Genomic DNA, 18,394 nt, shown 5'->3' with positions numbered 1-18,394 from the left:
TTAACTGTGAAGGTTCTGATTTTGACTTGGGCGTCCTTCAACATAAGGTTTTGGAAGATGGATTATGGACTTGCAAAGCAGTACAGCAGCTCAGAATTCTTATTTATTTATTTATTTATTTATACATACATACATGCATACATATTGTATGCATGTATGTACGTATGTATGTATGTGTGTGTGTGTGTGTGTGTGTGTGTGTGTGTGTGTGTGTGTGTGTGTGTGTGTGTATGTATGTATGTTTGAACCAGACAGTTTTTTCATTTAATTTTTTCATTTAATTTTTCGCCACATATGAATTCAGATTCAGATGTCCTATATCCAACAGTCTGCCAATGTGAATGATTTTTGCAAGGTCTCCATAAAAGAATTAATTGTCTATATGTGGAAGATACTATCTAGTCTGGTAATCCATATCATTTTACATATATTGAATTTCCCTTTGGGGATTAATAAAGTATTTTTCATTTCATTTTTTAATTTCATTTCATATATCTTATTCAAGGTAAAACAGCAGAGATTATGCTGTCTTTAAATTGAGGAAGCAGTAGGCAGTGATTGTGGCTGCAGATCAAGCATTAAGTGACAAATTGCCATAAACCAAACACACAACCCACAACGTATTGAGTGTTAGCTCATATTCACTGTCTTAACTCAGTAAACGAGACCTGTTCTGTCATGCACTTGGGTTAAAAGACTAAGTGGAGGTTATTTTGTTTTTCTTGTATTCTGTGATGCTGAAATGACTGCAGTCCTTTGGTAGCTTACATGACTTGCATTTAGCAAATGGGGAGTATGTCACTGTTGGCATTCACCTCTGCGGCTGGCTAAAGGACACTTCTACAGTGGCACTCTGCCTCAGTGGCATTCCTTTTTACTGAAGCCCCTCCCAACTTTCCAACCCCCCATCCCCCCTCCCCTCCCCACAAGTAGTTTTTCAATAACAGGAAACAATCGGCCGCCGTCTTTCATCACAGGTTGACGTTAGTTCCCGCACGGTGCCACTTGGTCTCTTAGCTGCCAGCCAGTGAGCAAGTGAGCCGCAGTCTATAGGAAAGCAGTGAGAGAGAAAATAAAGGGGTTTGCGTTGGCCTCCTCATTTCCTTATCATCCTCCAAGGGGGGAGCTTAGCCTTGCACTTGTAATATCCTACACTGATACATGATGAACAGAAGCCTATCTTCTTTATAAAGGCATTAAATGTACATCCCTGGTCCTTTCAGGGAGTGAAATGACAAGGCCCATTTGCAAAATCATATCTCATTCTCAATGAAATTTCATTTTTGCTTGAAGTGAACTAAGGTTTCAGTTAATTGAGTGGTTCCATTTAATTTTAGCTATGAAATCCCAAATAACTTGTCTGTGACATACTGCTCCCTATCATTCTTTTATGGATGGCTGGTTGCCCCGATGATTCCCCTGATAAACTGCATATTCAGGCTACATTAAGTCCAAACAGTATTTACAATTTATGGACTGTTTACATGATTTATGTCTGGTCCATACTGTCCTTTTTCCCTATAGCCTGTATCATAAATACAACATCACACATCATGAGGGAAACATCCTTTTGCAAACAATTTTATTCAAACTTGTTATTCCTGGACAGGTAAAATCAAACCGACCTTCAAGTTACAGCTACTGCGGCTGCAACATACTTGGTTTTTGCATGAATACTGATTCAGGATTCACAAGGCTGAGATGCTATTTCTTGTTACTCTGTGAAACCTGGTGCAGCAGCCTTGTTTAATGATGAATCACAATTCACACTGCTGATATTTTGACAATTATTTTCTGTTTTGATTGGATTTGATTTGGCTATTTCCCACTCACAAACTTGATACTGCTTCTACCATGTTACACTGTGAAAACATCACTTCAAGCCTATAAAACAAGGGTCAAGGACTCTCTCTTTCCTCCAGTAAGCAAAAATGTGTTAAGAAAATATGCTCTTTTTAAAATTTTGCTGAAGGTATCTGCAGCAATATGTTTTATTTAATCATTCCTTCATATTTCTAAACAAACGAGCATGTACAAGAGACAACAACTAACTCAACTTTACGTTACATTTCCAGAGTGGGCACAACCATGCAGGCTTTACTCCTCAAATATTAACTTTTAATGTTAGTGCATACTGCTTTTTTCATGAGATAAATGTATCCAAATTTATTTCTGAAGGCTTGTGGTGATTTTATTCATGTGTCATCAAGCAGATTGTAGAGGAAAGGATTTTTGAGACCACATAAAAAATCCAAATAGGTCATTAAATTGAGATGAGCACTTGACTCTATAGAAGATGGGAATAGCTATGTTGATGTAATTGGCAGGCATTTAGAACAACTTAGATTTCTGCAGTCATAATCTGTATGGATCTAAATAATAACTCAGGCACACATCCATTTGGTAACTCTTAACTATTCATAAAAACCAGCCTGTAATGATATCATTTTAGGTTTATGTGACTATTTGGCCTCTGAGTCTAGTCGGAAAGGGTGTATTTAGGTATTCAGTCATCCATCAGCACTGAAGGGGACAAGCAAAAGTTTCAATGAAGATGATATTCCCTAGGGTAGCAGGATAAGTATTAAAAGATAAGATAAGCTCATTTTTCCAAAGAGACGTATTTACAAGCTGTTATAGTTTACATGGAAAATTAAACTGACAGTCGATCGTTCTGATGGTCACTGGTACTTCTGGGACATGTTTCTGTCTCCCACATGTTTTTTTTTTCCTGCATTTCACCAGTATCTGGTGGGATGTAGTGGTATGATCATCACTTTTAAAATAAAAGATCTAAATAAAGCAATTGTATGCGTAGTCACTGCCTAAAATAACAAGGTCACTGCAGATGTTGGAGGGGATGATGTGTTAAAAAGTATTCTACTTAGACATAACATTAATTAACCAAACCACTGACTATAAAAACATCCATATGTTGTCTACTTTGAAGGTGAGGGCTGTGTTGGCATCCTTCTCAGTGTATCAACAGAGAAGATCCCCTTTGGGTCCCTGAGCAAGTCTAAATCCCCACATTTTCCCAGGACACTGAAACATGGCAGCCCACTGCTTTCCAGTAAATCTAAAGATCTGTAATATGCAGAGTGTAATTTTCCAACTTGGATTCATAAAGTATAAAAGCTAAAGAATTATAATTATTATTATGATATGGTGGTGTTAAATAATGTCATCTCCTCACATTTTACCTGTTTAGTGTTAAATAACAGGAGAAGCTTAAAGTGCTATAACAATCCCATCTCAACAAATAAACTGTTAGTTCAGAGATAAAACAAACACAAGTTTTTTAAAGCAGATTCTGCAAACTATTACATTCGAGACGTCATCAGGTGTCAGAATTATTTTAGTGATCTGTTTATTGTTGTAGTAGTATTGTTTGTTTAACGGTTCACTTCGATTAGGATCTCTGGGCTGCAGTTAAATCCAGACATACAGTCACAAATAAAGCATTACAGCTCAGTTTTTCTCTTGCTCTCAGCTGCACACACAAGCTGTTTTTAATTTTTGTTCTTGCTGTTTTGATTTTTTTTTTTTCTGCAGTACGTGATAGATTCCACAGCAACCTCTGCTTATTCCCTTTGTTTTGTACCTTTAGGTAAGAGCAACATTCCTAGCATTCATGCAGCATCCTCAATGACTTTCTGAAAGTGCTTACAGCCTTCTTCTTCTGATTGACTTTCCGATAGACACATCCTGTCCACCTTCAGTGTTTTTCCCCTTCCTTATCCCTACAGAGCAGAGTCATGTTTAGAGCTGTCCTTGGAGAGTAGCCCGGATACCTGCTTGCTCCGCAAGCTGGAAATACGTGTGTTGGTGTCAGAGAATGCGGAGGGAGGTGAGAGTCAGAGGAAGACCGGTTGGTCATCAAGGCCTCAAAGGAAAAATTAAAATAACATTGGTTAACTATGAATGCTGGAAATGGTCCCATATCCTGTTGTGTCTACATGCTCCAGCATCTTCATTATGATTTATGAATAGAAAAGCATGTCCTGTGTGTGTATAATAATTATTGTCAGCCTGTGCAGGACAGAACTAAGAGTATTTAAGTTTCTTACCAGTGCTGGATCTGTATAAAATAGTTGTTCTTCGTTGTTTAAGATCTTTTATTTTTTTGTTAATGTTGTTAAAAAAAAAAAAAAAAAAAACCTCTGATACACGTGTACATATCAATGAAAAAATATCTGTGCATCACATGTGGTGACAATTGAAACACATAAGCACTTTCTCCAGTTTGTCCACAGGATGTTGCTGTTTTACGGCACAATGGTAAATAACATGGCAGTATTAAAGAAGTCACATTATGCTTTTTGGAGCTTTCTTTCTCACTTTCAGTGTCTTTTTTTTTTTTTTTTTAATTCAAACTCAACCAAGAGAGCCACAAAAGATAATAAATCAGCTTGTCAACATCATGTAAAATGTTTGCATTATTTCTGTCTCGCATCTTATTTGCGTTATTTCTTACCAATCAGCCAACCAATCATACTAGTTTTTTTGACATGAGGGGTATTAAAGAAGAAGGAGCTGCAGTATTTGAAAAAATATATTTCTTGCAAACTTATTCTTGTAAATGGACAGAATTACTAACCTAAAAATAAGCATATTTTTTAGTTGCAGATACTCTATGTCCATATACATATTCAGCACAGAACCAAAGCAAGACATTTAGAAATTAGCATTATTTATGTACATAAAGTAAAAATACTCATATATATATATATATATATATATATATATATGTATATATATATATATATATATATATATATATATATATATATATATATATATATATATGTGTGTATATACGTATATATGTATATATATATATGTATGTATATATCTTTTTTTTTTTTTTTAAACAAGGGTATATGGGAAATGTATTGTTTCTCTCATGAGCAAAGTTTAGTCTTTGCAAAACATACACAAAAATGTTCCAAATGAAACAACAACCAGACACAGCTTATCCAGTTATGTTGTTTTACTTCAATGCATCAATAGCCTGAGAGACCTGAGCGAAGACATCATCCACCGGCAGCTCAGAGTCAACCTATGAATAAAGGTGACACATGTTAGATTTTATTCTCTCTTCACATTTTGTTTGATAACAGCATAACAGTCATACAGACCTTCCTGACAATACCGCGGCCTTCATAAAAGGCAATGACTGGCTCGGTTGCTTTGTAATACAAGTCCAGGCGCTTCTTGATGGTTTCCTCATTATCATCAGAACGGCCGCTGGTCTCACCACGTTTCAAGAGTCTCTTGACCATGGTCTCAGCTTTTGCATCAACGTACAGCAGCAGGCAGGGTTTTCCAATCTAAGATCAAAGCGAGTTTGATCATTTAAGCTTATTTTTATTCAGTGCTGCAGGCATGAATTTTAAATCAACATGTTGTAAACATTCCCACCTTCTTCTCAAACTCCTCTCCTTGCTTCACCTCACGGGGGTAGCCATCAATAAGGAAGCCCTTGGAGACGTCAGCCTTGGCGATCATGGCATCCTTAATCATGTCTAAGACTGTGTCCTGTAAACCGCCACCAAATATTTAGATCAGCCTTCACAAGAGCTCCAGACAGAAAATACAGGTCTGTTTTAGATGCACATGATGTAGTTTCAAAAGCTGTCATCCTCTTACCAGGGGTACAAGCTCTCCCTTCTGCATGATGGCCTGGAGCTGTTTGCCCCTCTCAGATCCAGAAGCCACCTCAGCACGCAGCAGATCACCAGAAGACAGATGGGTGTAGCCATACTTTGTAACTATCTTCTCACACTGGGTGCCTTTTCCAGACCCAGGTCCACCTAAGGTAAAGGAAAATAGGCATAATTGTAGTATGAAATAAAGAACTTTTAATGGTTATATGTGTTGCTTGTAAAGTATCAAGAGCAGTTTAGTTTACTCACCCACAACAAAGATAATCTTAGCATCTTTAATTTTATCTAAAAAAAAAAATAAAAAAAAAAGATGAACATGGGAGGTTATGAATCCATACAAAACATGCCTATGTTAATTAACAAAGAGATTTTTCAACAAACCATGTTGAGAGCCAAGTTTTGACGTATTGTCCATTTCAGTAGTAGACGAAATGCTACCTGACATTGCTTTCTTTCTTTTCTTTTTTTTTTTTTCCACCTTGATTGCTTTAGTATTGATTTGTAGAAACACAAAATGTTGACATAGTAACTGTTGCTACCCTATTATTTGTTGCCATGGGTTCAGAGGGAACCACAACAAATGAAATATGTTTAAGCAAGGAGCAATGAATTCAAAGAAATTTCGGACCTAATATATTAGTAATAAGAATTGTATATGAGTCTATCATTACATTGTATCATTTATCTGATTATAATCCATATTATTGACTAAATGCTATTTCTAAGGAGAGTTTAAACGTGTAATGTTGCTGTTTCCCTTGCATTCTCAAAAACTACCAGACGAGGGCAGTAGAGTCCATGAAAATGTAAAAGTAACCACTGCCTTATTCAGATCTCATTAGTAGAGAGATCAGAACATGTTGCACAAATAATCAAACATTCATAACTTTACTGAAGCAAATCTATTAATTACCTGCCATTGTGTTGCTTTTGTGGAGTGTTTTCTTTCAACTGGAGGACAGAAAAGGACACAAGAATGCAAATAAATAAACACTTTATTAAGCAGTGCAATGCAAAAAAGAAAACAAATAGTTAGAGTTAAGAGTGTATGGCAATAACAAAGACAAGCTGACTGAAAATAAGTTTGTACTCTAGTAGTTTAGTATATCAGTAGAACCATCAAAACAGATTTATATGGCTCAGAATTTTTTCCAATATTAGAACAACATTGTCCCCTTTCAGGTAGTAAAAGACAATCATGATTGTAAGGTAAGTTTTTTTTTTTTTTTTTTTAAAAGAAATACATTTAATCATTTACAGTGCTGTGTGAACCTCACACATATATTGAAGCAGTAGTAGAGTAATGTCTAAGTATTATTAATTTTTTGTAACGCTTTTGTTGGTGTTCACATGTGTAAAACTAGTAAAATATAAAGAGGTTTAAAAGATAGAGAACATCGCAGGACAGCAGTGAATGATCAATGTTGTCATTAAGCAGAGGCATCCAACCCTGACAATTGCTCCTCAGGCATTACAGCTCTAACAGCCCACTACTTTCAATTCCAATAACTTTTTTTTTTTTTTTTTTTTTTATCTGTGCTAGCCTTCCTCGTTGACCTTACTGTGTGGTTTCAGCTCATATATAGACTAAATTCGGGAAATAAAGTAATGCAAATTCAAACGTATAAAATTCTCAGCATAGCTGCTATATACTAAGAAGTACTAGAGCTCAGTGTTGTCTGGAGTCTGTGTTGTTTGTAAAATGTCTGTCAAGGTTCAGGTGTTGAAGTGAACTGAAACTGAACCTGAACATAGACATAGACTGAAGATAGGCTTAGTGCTTTTAATGCCAACTCTGTTAGTCACCTCTAGCAATAAGGCTATTTTGATCAAACTGACAGAAATTTGATGATTTTGAAAGACAAGGACAACCTGTGTCTACCTAGGATGCAGAGGAGACTGAGGCATTTTTGTAGCAGGTCGGATTATTCAGTGGTGCACCTCTGAGTAAAAGTACAGCAATTTTAGTTGATAAGCATTTTGCACAGGCCTGTCTGTTTATTTTGATAGCAATATGTAAAGAAGACAGCAACCACATAATTTCCTGTTTACTCTGTTTTTTTTAGCTGACTTGAAAACACAGGACAGAAAAATGAGGAAGCAAGTTGGGCGTGTGAATGTTACAAGTATTAGCTTGTCTGGGGATGGGCAATGTAAAATAGTTGAAAACAATGTTTTACTTTAGTCATGAATATAATAAAACAGATTTCTCTAACAACACAGCGCTTTCACCAGATAAGAGTCAGAATGCCAACTTTTAGCATTATAGTATTGAACTTCGCTATCTACCATCATCTCACAATTTTAGTTTTGCAGATATGAATAATCCATTTTGTGCTTGCTACCTGTTAGCCTGCATACATTACTAATATTTGCTGGCTGGGGTTGCCCAGCAAACTGACATGTGACATGTGAGAGTATTTCTGTCTAGAGGCAAAGAGAGGATTTCTTAAATTACTTGGTGTCTCTATGTGGGATTCAAACATCTTGGTTGCAAAGGGGGGAAAATATAACAAAGTCCAAAACAATACTATTCTATTTCTCTGTGTTATTAGCATAACTTGACAATACTACTTGAAAAACAAACAAGTGAACGAACAAACAGCCACATTACACTACATTTTAACATTAGATTTATATGTAAATATAAATATATATACATGTATATATGTGTGTATGTGTGTGATGTTGAAATGTAGCTTGGATCTGGCTATTTGTTATTTTGTTTGTTTTTTACTATTTCTTTTTTTTTAAATTCCTTACATTTGTTTTTCTTTACATTTCTTCATGACTAGCTTTTATAGTTTGAATTGAGGTATTGGTTTTAGATTAGATTGAAACTTGAATTTTGTTTTCAGACAAGCTGGCATTTTACTCAGGCACATTCCTACTATTCCAACAAATCTGTACTCTGATAAATTAGCCTTGTGGAAGGAAGGGTGTTGGACAGAATACAAGTTGTTTTAGTACAGCTACTCTGATGAAAAAAGTGAGACTAATGCAAGAGTGCATTTGTACACTAACTTGTTCTCTGATATCCAATGAATATTAGTGGTGATAGGGCTGTGTCTCAGGTGTCCAGTTTTATGTAAGCAGAAATTAACCTCATGGTCAGTGTAAATGTCACTTGGAGGCTGACATCTGAGTCAGCACAGAGACTCTTCGGGAATCCCACTCTGGCCTATTATGGTGCCTTCTCTTCAGTCGGCTGCTTCTTTGGCATGTGAAACATATCCAGCATGGTGAAACCAATATTATATGGCTCTTTGATTGCACAAATTAAAACAATAAATGTAATATTCTGGCAGGATTAATGCTTTGGTATATATTCCTAAATGACTAGCAACGAGATCTGTTAAAGTTCAACCTCGATGTGCAAATCATTGTTTATTATGGTATTCATTCACATGATATCCATTTAAATTCATGGATATGTTATTCATTCATTCATTTCTATACTGCTTAGTCCAATATAGGGTAAAGGAGATGAATACATTACTAAAACATAAATTAACCAAAGTTATGTGCAGTAAGTAAAACTAATAAAGTGCACCTGAAATAACAGGAAAGATGTGATGGCATTAGTGATTTTAGAAAATATTCATTCAAATCAAAATATGAAGACCCTTGATTGACTACAACTCCTTACCCTGTCAGTCCATGTCACATGTCGCACCCCCATGTGTTATTACTGTTTTTTAACATGCAGTCCTGCTAAAAAAAGACTCACTCAGTCTGCAGCTGTTAAGATATATTATGTCAAGCACTCTAGAAAAGCACATGGACACTAAGTTCTGCTCCTGAAAGTAAATGCATTGACAACAAACTAATAAAGGTCACATGATCTGTTAGTACATTCATTCTGTGTACCAGTAGGTTACTGAGGTAATCCGCAGTTTAATTGAGAGCCCTGTCCCTTTAAGAGAGAGAACAGGGGACCCTTTGACGTCAGTGCAGTTGGAGATACTGTGTGATGTTTGTGAAAGGATGGAGCATGAGAAATTTTTGATGCAAGCTGCAATTGCTGTGAATGTCATTGTGCTGTCAAGCATTCACACACAGGCATCAATGGAACCCAAAGAGGAATCAGCTGTGAATGTTGATTATGGGGTCTAGGGGCATGGCAGTGGATTTAAATGGCTACATTGACTTGTATGAAAATGACCTTTTAATGCCTGAAGGTTTGTGTGTTGTCAGGTTGTTAAAGTGAAGGCAGACCATCCATAGTGAAAATGCTACAGAAAGATATGTTTCAGTAAGGTGCAGTCCTTTAGATGATAATTATGTAATCCACTGATCACATCTCTATGAATGACACATAGGACCAACGTGTCTGTGCATTACACAGAAACATTTGATCATCTGGAAGGGTTATGTACTTCAAACAGTGACTAACCAGTGTCTAGAAACCAGATGACAGTTTGCAGGCATGTACACTGCCTGTTATTCCCACTTTCCATCCTACTAAACAGCCCTGCCCACTCTGCCTGCCTACAGTCTCCTTCTGTTGACATCCCTCTGTTCTTCACGCCCTCACAAAAGCGAAACACAGTCGCAGACATTCTTGCTCTCCTTCTATTGAGTCTTTGTCCCCTGTACTGACCTCTCTTCCGAGCTGTGGCTTTAGATCCCAGTGCAAAGGGGCTGCCGTCCCTGGATCCCTGTGTATGTGTGTCTGCACAGTTCCTACTGCACGGCGGCCCTCCCTCCCCCATGCTATGCCTTTTTATAGCTAAGCTGAGCCTGCTCGGCTCACATTGCATTCTGGGTAAGAGGGAGGAAGAACAGAGAAGGAGGGGGGAGAAAGGGTAATGAACAGAGGAAGCGGGGTGAAATTAGAGGCAGGGAGACTCGGGGGTTCGGATGGGGGGGGGGGGGGGGGGGGGGGGGGGGGGGGGGGCTGTGTGACAGCTGTAGGCGAGTGTGTCCATGCTGCTTCATGTTCTCTAGATTTTTGGTTGTCACTAGTTTTTCTTTTGGGTACCTGTAGAAACAGGATATGTGATGCAAATTTGCACACACTTATGAGGAAGTATGCTTAAAAGAGGTGGAGTTATCTGCCAAGAACACAATTAAAACAGCAAAATGCTGTGGATAATAATGATTTGACTGAAATGGACATTGGAAACCATAAGTATGTGTTAGAGTAGAAGCAAGAAAGACAGTATGTGTAGTAATGAACAGGGTACTTCCTCTGCTCCCACGAGGTGACTAGCACTTTGTTTCTGAATGAATGCTATTCAACCTTAGTTATGTAACTATTTGCAGTTGGCCAACAGTTTTGGTCAGCCCTTTGTGTTCTGCTCCTCCCAAAACCACTTGAGAAATCAACTTTAATTCAGTGGATTATGTGGTTCTTAGATAGATCTAAAATTCTCAAACACACTGTGTTGTGTGTTTGCATTATTGTGTCATACATATGAATGGCACTTGTGCAGTTTTCTGCAGAAGCCTAAAAAGACAAAGTGGTGCATAGAAACTTTATAAAGATCAAAACTAAACAGTACCCAAATAAACATCTGAAACATTTTATTAAAAGCATGAAGGAACATTTTCATGTCCTCAAAAGAAACATAAATACAAAATATATTTATATGTACAAATTATGGCAAAAACAATTAGAAGCGTACCAGGTATTTTCTAAAAATGTTAATTCACAAAAAGACTGAGAAGTAATATATTAACTGCTCTCCCAATGTGTTGATTATCAAAGAGAGATTAATCAGAAATTACAAGATCCACCTAGCTTCACATATTAATATCACTAATATCTCTATAAGCTTTGAGATACAAATGAGGTATGCACTATTTTTGGATAAAAGTAAGCCTCAATGTCAAATATTTTTCAGTACCATATGAATTCCATGAAATAAACGTTTTGTGGAGTTAATATTTCTCAACGTCTTGACCAGTTTTTAGCTTTCTACCTGTAGTTTTTTACCTCATGCCAAATCTGTAACAGCAACAGAAAAGATTGGAAATTACATGTGAATCTGTCAGGTTCTGATAAAGCACGTCAAATGTTATAAAAAAGGCTTGCAAAAATCTCCACATTTACGGTACAAATGAACAAAACAAGAGAAATTGTTTCATCAGATAACAACCTGTAATTTCACAGAGGTAATAAAGGTTCTGGCCACAGAGAGGCAGTATACTAGCAACGCAGCTTAGAGTTATAGTGTTAGACTCTTCAAAACAATGGCATGTCTGTCTCACTGACATCAACTTCAATGCAGACGTTAACGGCAGTAAGTCAGATATTTAAATAGGCAGCTGAAAGCATTACTTTAAAAGCCAGGCAGAAACATTAAGCATAAATTACCACACATCTATTAAAAAAAAAAAAAAAAAACAGCTATTCCACATCCTTTGCTCAGTAATCTTCATTACTGCATAAAATGTAAAAAGATTAATTTTTAACTGCATAAAGATAACATTTATGTGATAAATCATATTTCATACAGTTTTTATATTCAAACACACACTTTGTTGAAATGGAGGGAAAAAAAGCAGTCTGGTTATTCATTAGTGACAGTTTAAAGTGACCAAAGCTTTTTTGATCAACACTGAAGAGCAAACCTTAATACTGTTACTGAACAAATGAATACTCCTCCAAGAGTACTAGAAATCCCTAAAAAAAAAAAAAAAAGAAGATATAAGAGCTGATTTGATCGGAGCATTAGTGAAATAAATTTGCCTAAAATGAACAGAAATATTTGTGTTCGGAAATTTCTGTGACCACTTGACATCTTAAGCAATACTGTTTCTATAAAAAACTAAAAGAAATATTTGTAACTCCCACTCATACCAGCTCAGCTGTCCATACCATACTGTATGCCTGCCATCTAACACTGGGGAATACAATCTTGGGTCTGAAAAGGGTCATTCTGATTAAGGCATTAGATTGAGTACATACACTTTATCTCATGTTTGTTGTTCTGCCATCTCATACTTTAATTCCTTGCTTCATCATCCACTCGCAGTTGTTTTCCTAATATATTCACGCATAAGTAATACATCAAGCAACATTTAACAGGGCACCACCTATTGCACATGGAATTTTTCTTATTAATAGAAATTTTGTTAGTTTAACCTTCAGTGCTCGCTTTAAATGCCAGCTCATCTTTTTTTTTTTCTTGCTTCTTTTGCTTTTCTTTTCTTTGACATGAAGTTGTGAGAATTTATTCATCAAGTCCTAGCTGGAAAAGCCACCAGGAGGCTCTGGATCGGGGGACTGAGGGCTGGCCTGGTCATCTGAGGGCAGCTGCACACGCTGCTCATCCATTCGCTTGGCCTGGACTCTCTGGATTAAACTGAAGAAATCCTCATCAGGCACTGTTGGAGCATGAGGACCTGCCTCTGGTGGGGAGCACCGCTGGTCATCAATCCTTGAGGACTAGAGCCAGAAAAATGAATGGATTTATCATAGAAACAAGTTTGAATGAATATCGTGTAATTTAAACCTGGCATTTGGTCTAGACTGGTAAGACAGTGAAACTGAAGTACATTTTAAAGAAACACTCGGAAGATTAGATTTCAGAGTTTGTATAACAATTGTGCTCTCACCTGGCACTTTATAAGCATATTGAAGAAGTCATCGCTGGGTTCCTGATGATCTCCTTCACCAACTAGATGCCCAAGGTTGTTATGGGTAATCCTAAGACCCGGAAGGTTACCAACATTAACACGTTGATCATCAAGACGACGGCTCTGAGAGCTAGCAATCAAATCAAACAGCTCCTCGGTCTGGGGTGAAGTGGTGATTGCAGGATCTGAGATCAACAGGGGAAAAAAAGTCAAATTCTGAAGACACAAGCTTTCACCTAGTGCCGAGTTATTCCGATTAAAACTCCTAACCTATCATCTCATTCAAGTTTGATGTGTTCGTCGCGCCTTCTCTGTTGTCTCCGTTCTGCTGGTCATCAAGATGGCAGCGCTGGTCATCCATGCGGCTGCTCTGGAACTTGCTGAGGAGGTCAAAGAAGCAGTCTTCATCGGAGGGGTCACGGCCCAGCTTCTGCAATGGCAAAACTGTCATTTTAGTTCAGCACCTTTCCCCCAAAAGAAAAATAAAACATCTCTACTATCCTTTAATATTTTACTTTTTGTATATCTTTTAAATCAACATTCTCTTTATAAGATTTGCTGTCCTATTTTTAGAGGAACCTGAGCAAACAGCCAATTAGTTTCTGTTCCATTCTTCTTTATTAGTCAATTCATTTTCTCATAAGGGTTAATTTGCTGAATTTTCTGTAACCATCAATCAATATGTAGAAATGGGATTTCTTGATTTTTTTTGTATCAACACAAGGCATTTTAAGATTACAACCTGTTCATATGGGTTATGTTTCTGTACTATGTGATAATGTAAATTTGATCCCAGATCCAGGGAACTGGTTCTTGAGGTAAAATAATTAACCTATATGTCAGTGTGGATTGCATAATGAAGATTTCCAAGAACCTGTGGAGAGAAATCATTTTAACTCACAAGGGATGGTCTTCCTGGTGAGAATACCTTGGCCTAAATACTGAAGGTGATACAGTGTCATGAAAAAACCCTCTGCAACAAATGATACAAACCATGCAACTATATATTAAGAGGTACAGTCTTTACTCCATACACAGGCACTTTTACTAATTGTGATATAAACAGAAAACACGACATGCCCATCATTTTAGATTTAGACAAAAGCAATTAGATCTGGCAATCAATGATTACCTATTTACATCGCAACACCTCATCCGACAAATCTGTCTTACACTGTTCATTGTCTGATAACAGTAACAGCAGAGCAAATTTATCGCACTGACCACATTCAGCCAGAATCACAAACTCAATAATGTGTCCAGGCTTCGAAAGTAAAGTGGATAATTTATGTATGAAAGCTGTCAAAGCAAGTCAGAGTTAGCATAGCACATGTGGAATTTATAATGTTTGACCAGCGCTACTGAAATGTGCTGGCACTAAGGTAGCAATATTATGACAGCTAATCTACTGCAGCAGCAATAAAACAAGTGAGTTACATGAAGTCCACAAAAAAAAAAAAACTCATTGCTGATCCATAAAATCTATGAAGACATCAAACTGCTAACAAACCAAGATAATGATGAAGAAAATCCCTCAGTTATATCTTTAAATAAAAAAACTACATCAATATAGGTTTACATAGTGTGGTATATGGTGAGTATGCTCCAAGATGCAGTTTTTACAGCTGAAAGGCAGAAGCGACTAGTTCTGTTTGATTTAAAATTTATAAGAAATAAAGTATTTAAAATGTCAGTCATATGTGTGGAAATTGCCAGAAAACCAGATGGTTCAAGAGCAGGAAACATCTCTCCTTAGGGGACTGTAAAATGTCACAGAGGTAATTAAAGGTTTAAAGCTATAATAACTATTAAAATCTTTTTTTTTTTTTTTTAAATTTATGCTTAACATTTTTTATTTTAAAAGGCTTACATGAGAAATTCCACCTTTAAATAATGAAGAATTAACTATAGAGTAAATTTTCTGGTGTAGTGCTTAAATGTAATTTATCTAAAAACAAAGAATGAAACTTCAGCATCACACGTCAGTTTACAAAGACATATTTCAAATATAGTAGCATAATTGATCTATGCTTGAAGCAACACTTATATAAATGAAAAAACAACTTCCAGAAAAGGATTTGTAGCTTTGCTGCAGTATCCCTTTGCTCCACCAGGTGGAGCCCCGTACTGTCTAATGATATGGAGTGAGAAACATAATTTGTGAAACAAGCATAGGTTCTCTATATTAAAGTGTTTCCAACAAAGTCACCTCCCTGGATCTGCAAACTATAGCAGTTATATTGATAAATCTTGCAATAAAAAACTATTCCCTTGAAGTTGTGTGGTTTGGTTGGCCACCGAATTTCCCAGGCCAGAACTAAACTAACACTTTTTTCAATTAATACCAACACTTAAACAATTGACAGAGAGTGGTGACTGTCACTGGCAAAGCGAACAAGCTACAGGTTATTAGCAGCAGAGATTAAGTGTAACTGCAAATAGTGCAGTGTATTTCAGTCATTCTAATAAGGATTTATATTTTAATTCAATTTATCTGAATTTTAGAAGAATGTCAAAAAAAAGTAGCAGAACTTATGCTGAAACTGGTTCTTGTTCTGATTTTGGAGTTGGAAAAGTTGTAAATATGTGGAGCATATTCAGATAACTTGCAATAACAAATGAAAAAACAATCACTAAATTATATAAAGTGAATGTTTTGGCAAAACATCAATAAAAAAGTTCCAGGGCGTGTTATTGGAAGTCCAAGTCAAATAAAGCCACACAGACTGAAACATGCTGATTGCTTTTATCAATCCTGCTTTAACAATCAATTAGCTGTTTGACTTCACTTCTCTGACATTTCAAAAAAATATATGGAAGCACACTTAAAAATTTATCATGAAAAAAGGCTTCAATGCTTGACAATTTATGACAACACTAACGCCAACCAGCGGATGAAGATGAAATAATGTTGCCCCACAGCAAGATGTGAAGTAGGTCAGCAGACATCAAATTTCTAACTGTTCTATTGTTGGAATCAATTTTATTTATCTAGATGGGAAAAATCAGACAACTGCACGGGCAAAAGAAAAAAAGTTCTTGTCTTTGGCTTTGTATGATCACTATAAAACTATCTGTACATGCAGTCAAACATTTAACCTGTTGTGACAATCACAAAAAAAGAACAACCCCTGGAATACTTTGCAGTCTTCTTATTTCAGCTATAAATACAAAAGTAAAACATCTTACCAGTAGTAATACTTCTTTGTCCAATTTACTTCTTTACTCTCAGCTCTCTTTCTGTTACTCTGTCCACACGTCTGTCTCACACCTCCTTCTCCCTTGCTTTCACCCACCACTTTACAAAACTCTCTATCGCTCTCTGTTCCTGCTATGACTGCCTCCCTCTAATTTCTTCTCTTCCTGTATCTCTCTGTTCCAGCCCTCTCTTAACTGCATACTACCTTCTCTTCCCCCCTCCTCTCTCTCCCTCACTCTCTTTCTGCTGCTCTCTGGCAGGCCATTTTTGTCCTGTTCACCCACTGTGGGAAAACAACTCATTATGGGAAGCTGGGCGTTTGACCCTGTGGGGAGGGTAGCAGCTCTGTGATCAAGGTCACATTATCAGCTCAGAGGGAAAGCTGGAGTGGACAAATGGGAGAAGGGGAGACAAACGGCAGAAAGATGGGTGCAAGGGTGTAGTTATGAATACACTCCTTGCCTGTCAACATTAAGCAATTGCTCTCGGTTGACAGAAAGCAATCATTTGTGCACTTTTAAAAGCCTATTTAAGTTTAGAAGTTACCTATTGCACTTTTTCTCCTGTGTCCTTGGCCTCACACTCTCGTCACTTCCCTCTCTGTGATGTCCAATTAATCAAGTAGGCCAAAGTGACGGAACAAGAGAGAAAGGGACACGTGATGATGAGGAGAGAACGAAAATAGGGAGAGGCATTGAGGGAAGTAGAGAAACTAAGTTATGAGAATTAGAGTGAAACTTGGTTGACTAATCAGCTGTCTGATTATCTCTTAGATTGGTGATTTGTGATATTATTTTGAAGTATTAATACCAAACAAAAAAGTAATGTTTTATTTAAAAAGGAGATATACATAAACAAATTGGAAATAAAGTTTAATTAACTGGAGTTTCCACCTATTCTTGTCTTCACAATTTGACTTTACAGTTCACATTCATGTTTGTTCTTACTTTTATAAAATGAAGTACAGCAACGCCATGCAGTGAGGATTCAACAGTAGTTTCATGTTTGAAAAAGAACAAACAGAGTGATTTTAAAGTTTTCTACTTTGAGGAAGTTCTGCTTTGTGCATATTTTACATCTAATTAGCAAAGAGGTGCAGAATTTCTAACCACATAAGTTATATTGTCATTGCAGTGTTCAATAATAACACTGCATATTGCATTTTTTTCTTAACACTGAGCAGTTCTGCTGCTAAATATAAAACAAGGTCAGAGATCAGAAGCCAATAAAAAGTGTAAAGATGATGACTTGAGGCTGAATGTTATTTAACAACTGTCAACTCATCATGCTGTTATTAGTGAGATGAGCTCCTCATGATCCATGTGCTGGTGTTCATTTAGAAAATAATTCCATAATTAAATAGACACTATTTTTACCCCCCATCCAGGTTTCCTTTCCAGCTTACCCTCTCATCCACATAACACACACTCTTAACTCCAGAGAGCCACAGATGGTCACATTCAATTACCAAGTTCTGAGCTTTATAACAACAAGTTAAAATCCTACTTTTACTCTGTAACAGAACACAAAATTGTAGCTTTGACAGGTGACAGTGCTTCATTTATGTCAGCTACAAATGTTTTTAGTACTCAGCAACATAGATATGCTAACAATCAAAGTTATTTTAAGGTGGCGCTTATGCCACCAATTCAGTATTTGACTAAATATGTCAGATACAAATCCAACATTCTGTTTCTGAGATAAATTACTGAGTTACGGGCAGAAAGAGCACTGCTGCAGAGCTTTATTGCTGTAAATAAAACCTTTTCTGAAAATAGAACATTACAATGTCATTCATTCTATTACATTTATATAAAATTATGTGATGAATAATTAATTCATTCTTTAGCATTTTATGAGGTTAAAAAACTTTTTTACCCAGAAGAAACTACCACCAGATGTCCAAGAGCTAATGCATTCATGAGGATATGGTAAAAAG

General features: G+C 36.6%; 2 protein-coding genes across 2 annotated transcripts in view; both read right to left on the bottom strand.

The window, feature by feature from the left end:
* Positions 1-4,975: 4,975 nt before the first annotated feature.
* Positions 4,976-10,394, bottom strand: ak1 (adenylate kinase 1). The gene is made up of 7 exons (XM_079256942.1): positions 10,273-10,394; positions 6,583-6,620; positions 5,919-5,954; positions 5,653-5,816; positions 5,425-5,541; positions 5,142-5,333; positions 4,976-5,062 (listed from the first exon to the last, which is right to left on the bottom strand). Exons 2-7 carry the CDS (start codon positions 6,587-6,589, stop codon positions 4,994-4,996), a joined length of 585 nt encoding a protein of 194 aa, XP_079113068.1. The 5' UTR covers positions 6,590-6,620; positions 10,273-10,394; the 3' UTR covers positions 4,976-4,993.
* Positions 10,395-11,215: 821 nt separating this feature from the next.
* gpsm1b (G protein signaling modulator 1b) overlaps positions 11,216-18,394 on the bottom strand; it is a 28,507-nt gene continuing 21,328 nt past the window's right edge. The window contains exons 12-14 of the mRNA XM_079257251.1: positions 13,527-13,686; positions 13,236-13,441; positions 11,216-13,065 (exon numbers count right to left, since the gene is read on the bottom strand). Coding sequence (XP_079113377.1) covers positions 12,865-13,065; positions 13,236-13,441; positions 13,527-13,686 — 567 coding nt within the window. The 3' untranslated portion in view covers positions 11,216-12,864. The remainder of the gene's footprint in view (positions 13,066-13,235; positions 13,442-13,526; positions 13,687-18,394) is intronic.

This window comes from Telmatherina bonti (assembly GCF_933228915.1).
Source record: "Telmatherina bonti genome assembly, chromosome: 17".
NCBI lineage: Eukaryota > Metazoa > Chordata > Actinopteri > Atheriniformes > Telmatherinidae > Telmatherina > Telmatherina bonti.
The sequence above is the reverse complement of the archived record's forward strand: the minus strand, read 5'-3'. Positions and strand labels throughout refer to the sequence as shown.